Below are 6,319 nucleotides of genomic sequence, written 5' to 3' on the forward strand. Positions count from 1 at the left end.
ATTATTATTAAAGTCATATTTCACAAACCCTTTGCAAATCTAAAATAAAGACTAATAAGACGAGTTTCTACTAAAAATGATTTTCTATTATAATACATCTAACAATAAAAGGATATTTTTCGTTTTATTATCAGAACTATGTACAAGCAACATAACAATATAAATTTTAACTTTTATATCACAAACAAGTCTTATCCAGTTGAATGATTCTCAACCGTAGAAAAATGTATATCGACAAGAGTATTATAGGAGTATTATGTACCAAACACATTCGATTCATTATTAATGTTACAGCTAAGTCTCATTGTAGGGTTTCCAAAGACACCATTCGCGACTATTTTACAATTAGCACTTTCCTCTTAACTTTAACAGCTTCTAACAAAATATTAATGAAAAGCTTTGGTACAAAAAATAGTTTCTTCTTAAATTTGTGCATAGTAGTTTAATATCAGTCCTTGTTTTCATTATGCCCAATACAATTTTCTCACGTTTCTGAAAACAAAAAATTGCCATTAGTATAAACAACCAACGAGATATTCCGATGACTAGACTGCGTATTTTATGCATTTATGATATAAACATAATAAACACATGCTAAACATAAACAAAGGGTATATGCACTTATGCAAAATTAAGTAATAATATTATTATATTAATTATAGAATATATTCAACATTTATTATGTATATTTTAAGTACGTTGAATATTTTATTGTATTTATTGTCATAAATGCATAAAATCCGCAGTTTACTGATGACTTTACCTCGACCGTAAACAATAGCTGTGCGACAAGGAATATAAACCATCATCTTGTTCGAATAATTAGAAAACGGTTCTGGCGTGGTAAAATGTTGCACGTTCTTGTCGACGCGAGTTTCCCCTCCAAACTCTTGATCGTCGCTGCACAAAAGAGTCCTGTAGGTTCCTGGGATCTTCACTCCTATGGGGTAATCAGGAAACGACTTCTCTGGATGGAAATTGAAGACAAATATGAGATCTGCCCGATCGAAAACTACGACTTTATCCTCCTCGTGTTTCCAACTTATGTATGCCTGCAAAGAAAGATTGTGTTATCAAAGTATAACAACAGTTTCATCAAAACACAAATGGTACATTCCATGAAAAATTAATCAGTTTTGAATCTTCGATTTGTTGAGTTGTCTGAAAATTTTGTATATTATTCTATTCCCAAGAAACTATTTTATGAATTTTTTCAAAATTTTTTTCAAGTCGATTTCGAGATATGTAAGTACAACTAAAAAAAAATCGAAGATTCAAAACTGATTGATTTAGCGTGGAATGCACCAAATACAGTTTCAAACATATCTAAACTTTACAGGGTAAGAGTGCAGCCATCCGTATTTTTCTTCGAGAGTATTTATGGCGCGATCCCAATTGTTCATGAATTTGTATTTCAACATCTCATCATCCACTAAATTCCATTGACGCCTGGCGTAGTGATAACTGTCTCCATTGCCAGCTCGAGGGAAATCCAGCCATTCGGGGTGGCCAAACTCGTTACCTTAAAATTCACACTTGGAAATTCTGATAGGAAATTATTATTTAAACGATTTTAAAGCTTACCTATGAAATTTAAATATGCTTCTCCTCCCAGCGCATGTGTTATCAACGTGATCAGATTGTGAAGAGCAATTCCACGGGTGATGATCGGGCTAGGTGGACTTAGTAGGCTCATATGCGTGTACATCTCCTTATCCATAAGCCAGAACGCTATAGTCTTATCCCCCACGAGAGCTTGATCGTGAGACTCTGAATAAGCCACTGTCTTCTCCATCCACCTGCGATTACTCAGCGTCCAACAAATATCTCCAATCTTCCAATCCTCGTCTTTCACTTCTTTTAGGAGCTTGATCCATTTATCAGGGATAGCCATGGCTAAGCGATAGTCAAACCCTACTCCACCTTCAGCGATGGGTCTTTAACAATTACCGAAAATGATTAATAATTGAGTTATCCTAAAGGCTGCGATAAACTTATATCTTCATACCTGCAAATTCCAGGCATTCCACTGACGTCTTCTGCTATTGTAGTCACTTCTGGATATAAATAGTGTAACAAATGGTTTGCAAGCATTAAGTACACTACCCCTTCGACATCAACATTCAGACCATAATATTCATCATAGTGACCACTGAAACCTTGTCCGAATCCTCTCGAGTGATACAACATTGATGTGACGCCATCAAACCTACATAAATTTTACATAATCAGTCATGTACAAGTTATATACTGTATATACGGGTACCGTAAAACAAATAATGCTTGCGTACCTGTATCCATCGAAGCCATACTCTTCGATGTACCAGCGTAAGTTGGAAAGCAAGAAACGTAACACTTCGTATTCTCCATAATTAAAGAGCTTGCTATCCCAAAGTGGATGTTGACCACGATGACCAGAGTGGAAGTAACAGCTATCGGTGCCATCGAACATGTTCAATCCATCCAAAGTATTCTTCGATGCATGCGAATGCACTATGTCCAACAACACATATAGGCCATGTTGATGCGCTGTGTCTATTAATTCTTTCAATTCCTCTGGTGTACCATAGCGAGACGAAGCAGCATAGAATGAAGTTACCTTATTAAGTTTAATTCACAATCTGTTCAATGTCATCTATACATGTGTACAAATGGTATTTACTAACGCAACAAAATTACACAGACATTTTTGTAATTGAATATAAAGTGATTTTAGAAACTGTAATAGGGAAGTAAATACAGTAGACAAATGTTCTGATAAAATGTTAACGTAATCCTAAGCTATTATTCACTTTTGTATTGTTACATAATATTTCTGTTTTAAACAGACTATGATATCTAGAGCATGTGGAACCTCTATTGATATGATTGAAAATCGTCTGTTTCTAATTATTATTATGAAGATTATAAGCTGTTATTTTTTTCGAGTATAACCTTTATATATGTACCTCTATAATATGTCCAAATATCAAAAAATCTCAAAAGATGATTCAAATATCTCTTCGGGGTCAATTCACCAAGACTAACCCAGACTAAATTAAAGGCGAACTACAACGTTACAATTTTTGCGTGATTAACACTCCGCAAAAGGTCCCAAAGAACTGATTTTCAAGTCGCTTACTAGAGATGCATACCTGGTATCCAAAACTGGCATAATAAGCATGTTCCATAATTGCCATCAGTTGTATAGTGTTGTAACCTTGCTTCACTATACGAGGAATTAGATTTTTGGCAAATTCTAAATATGTGCCAATTTTCAGTTCTTGAGTTGCGATACCAACATGGCACTCATAAATTCTGAGACTCTGCGGCCTTTTTGGTTTGGGGTGCTTGAATTTGTAAATCTGTATAGAGAGATATCATTTTTGATTATTAAGTATTATACGATACAATGAATAATTACATATGATATGATTACATAAATATACATTAAATAAATGTAAACAAATGAGGTGTTCCATTTATCATGACGACTCTAAACATTTCCATAGTATTTAACCCTTTGACTGCGAAGTGAAATGAGTTCAGAGAAATGTTTGTATTCATCAAATCAATTTTTAAAAAATATCAGTTTATAGGTAATAATTAGACGAAACTTCTTTATATTTACAGTTTATTCATAGGACGCTTAGTTTCGAAAATAAAAATTGAAACGTTACAAGTCCATTACCAAAATAGAATTTCAGGAAAAAGGTCTTCTAAGTTTTCAATTTTTATCTCTAAAACTAAACGTCGTATGAATAAACTGTAAATATAAAAAAGTTTCGTCTCATCATCCCCTATAAGCTAATATTTTTTTTTAAATTCGATTGTTCGACTGTTGCTTTTTTTTCTTTAAGACAATAGCAACAGGATCAGACCACTACGAGATCTGAGGGAAAAGGTCTGCTAAGTTTTCAATTTTTATTTTTAAAACTAAACATTCTATGAATAAAGCTATTCAATCATCGCTTCTCCTGTAAATTTTAGTTCCTTGCGGAGGTCCTGTTCCTATAGTAAGCTATTGATGCAAATTAGTCTGTAGAAAATAAGGTGAATCAAGTAAAGGGGCTCTGAAACCTTCAGATGAAGAAAGCCCTTCCCCAAAGCTTCAATTAATATAACAAAATTGTCCATCTATCTGCCAATTACTTTTTTATCTACTGGTATGCAGTTGATTTTTTAATATTTCTGTATGAAGTACAAAGAGGTCCTCCCTATAGCTTTTTTAAGCATTTTATTTGAAGCTACCTAACTGAGTATATACATGTGTGTGTGTGTGTGTGTGCGCACGTGCGCGCGTGTGTATTTATGTATCTACATACGTTTTCAGGTGATGGATGCCACAAACGCTGTTTATATGTATTAGACTCAGCCTTATTTTGTGTAACATACGTAGCCCAAGGGCTCAATCTTTCCAGCAGTTCGTTATTATGATTCTTTACAATTATTTTAACTTCTGAGTTATGCTTTATAGGGCAACTACCATCTGCGAGAGGTGGTAAATGCAATTCCCACTTTCCATACTCCATTTTCTTGTACGGATTTGCTGTTTTATTCCAATTATCTAATAACAAAGAATCAAACATTTAATATAATGTATGTTATAGGTCCATTCAATTAATTAGCGCATCACAGAGAGGAACAATTTGCTGTGATCTCTTTGTGATATGTTTTAAGCCTCTGTTCTTTCTTGTGAAAAACCATGCGAGAGATTTAAAGGTACAAGATAATTTCAAGTAAGGCGGTGAGTGCAAAATTTATGCAGATAATAAAATATTTGAGAAAATCATCGTACAATTTCAATTTTTAATACATTGGATGCATTCCGCTGAGACAACTGTCCTATAACTACTGAGCAATTCTCTTAAATTCTCTGTTTCAATTTCTTTTGATTTCATTCAAAGTGACTAGACAAATCAAAGCAGAGAATCTCAGCGGAATAAATCCATTATTTGTTCCAGAGTTTAATGTAAGATTCACAGTTAAGAGACCTTTATGGTTATATACACTTGTTTCCAACTATAACGCAGATTCTTAGTTTCCAACTATACTTACTAAACTCTCCCATTAAGAATAATTCGTGTGCCCCAGGTGCCCATTCTTTTGCAACAACGCTATTGTCTTCGTTAATATGGATTCCAAAAGTCTCGTATCCTCTTGAAAACCTATCTAAGCTGCCAGAACTAGTCTCTATCTTTTCCACGTAATCTTTGAACAACGCATATCTAATAAATAAAATTATTAATGTAAATATAATTGATACTAGTGGAAGCTTCTGTATGTAAATCTGGGTCTTTGGGTAACATATTCACAATATCGACGTGATGAAAAAGTTTCTTATCTAAAAGATACAGCTTATTAGGTGCGCTAAAAAGTTTTGATCTGTGGATTTCATATGACAGAAACTAGTATTAAATTTTATTTTATTTTAAAGTGTCAACATTCTGCTGTTTAAAATGTTCCACCCACTACATGTTTTATCTGAAAAAGGAAACCAATGAACTTCCATTGCCAAGAAATTCGCAAACTGTCCAAAAGATGCTAAAAGTCATTGATGCAAACTGGAAATATTTCATAGATCAATATCTTTTAGCTTGTTTTTGAGTAAAGATTAAATTTTGTATGTTAAAGCTCGGAACTTTTTTGTGCACCCAATACATTCAGAAGCCTCGATTAATAATGAACATAAAACATCAGGCCACAAAAGGCTTAAATAACTTAATTTAAGTATAATTTGAATATGAATAGAAAGTGATATAGAAAGTGCCTCGATAAAAGATGATAATTAAAGTTCATAGGTTAATAATAAGATAAGGATAGCGATTAAGGAGAAAATACTCACGAAACAGAATTGCAAATTGCTAATTGTATATTCAAAAAACTATAATTCATACAACAAATACGATACCTTTTGCGAATCTCTTTTTCATATGGTTGTAAATACGGATCTCTTTCTAATAAAGTCTTTATTTCTGGAACTTCAACATCAGAAGGATCCATACTCGACCATTTACCTCCCATGTCTATATTTTCACTTAGCCTTTCACTTAAAAGTAACAATGTTAAAAATTGAAACACGAGAAAACAGTAAACTCCGGCAAAATTTAAATGACAGTTCAAGGTGACCTGTCCATACCATTAACCATGAGACAAAGCAAGAGCGTTAACCAAAAAGAACGGAAATCTCGCAAAACTTTGACTATATACCTGTGAACTACTAACGTCTCCCACTTTGGTCGCGATCCAAGATCTCAGCGCATCATGTCTCAAAACGCGGGAAAAATTTAAATTGCTTTAAACTGGATTCGACAAGGAAAATGTTTACTGTTAAATGTTA

At 33.5% G+C, this 6,319-nt stretch overlaps 1 protein-coding gene across 1 annotated transcript; it reads right to left on the reverse strand.

The window, feature by feature from the left end:
• Positions 1–105: 105 nt before the first annotated feature.
• On the reverse strand, positions 106–6,167 carry LOC128879826 (1,4-alpha-glucan-branching enzyme). The gene is made up of 10 exons (XM_054129337.1): positions 5,891–6,167; positions 5,038–5,207; positions 4,305–4,546; positions 3,135–3,344; positions 2,292–2,599; positions 2,009–2,209; positions 1,585–1,937; positions 1,338–1,522; positions 764–1,052; positions 106–492 (listed from the first exon to the last, which is right to left on the reverse strand). Exons 1-10 carry the CDS (start codon positions 6,001–6,003, stop codon positions 485–487), a joined length of 2,079 nt encoding a protein of 692 aa, XP_053985312.1. The 5' UTR covers positions 6,004–6,167; the 3' UTR covers positions 106–484.
• Positions 6,168–6,319: the final 152 nt, after the last annotated feature.

This window comes from Hylaeus volcanicus, chromosome 7, assembly GCF_026283585.1.
Source record: "Hylaeus volcanicus isolate JK05 chromosome 7, UHH_iyHylVolc1.0_haploid, whole genome shotgun sequence".
NCBI classification, from domain to species: domain Eukaryota; kingdom Metazoa; phylum Arthropoda; class Insecta; order Hymenoptera; family Colletidae; genus Hylaeus; species Hylaeus volcanicus.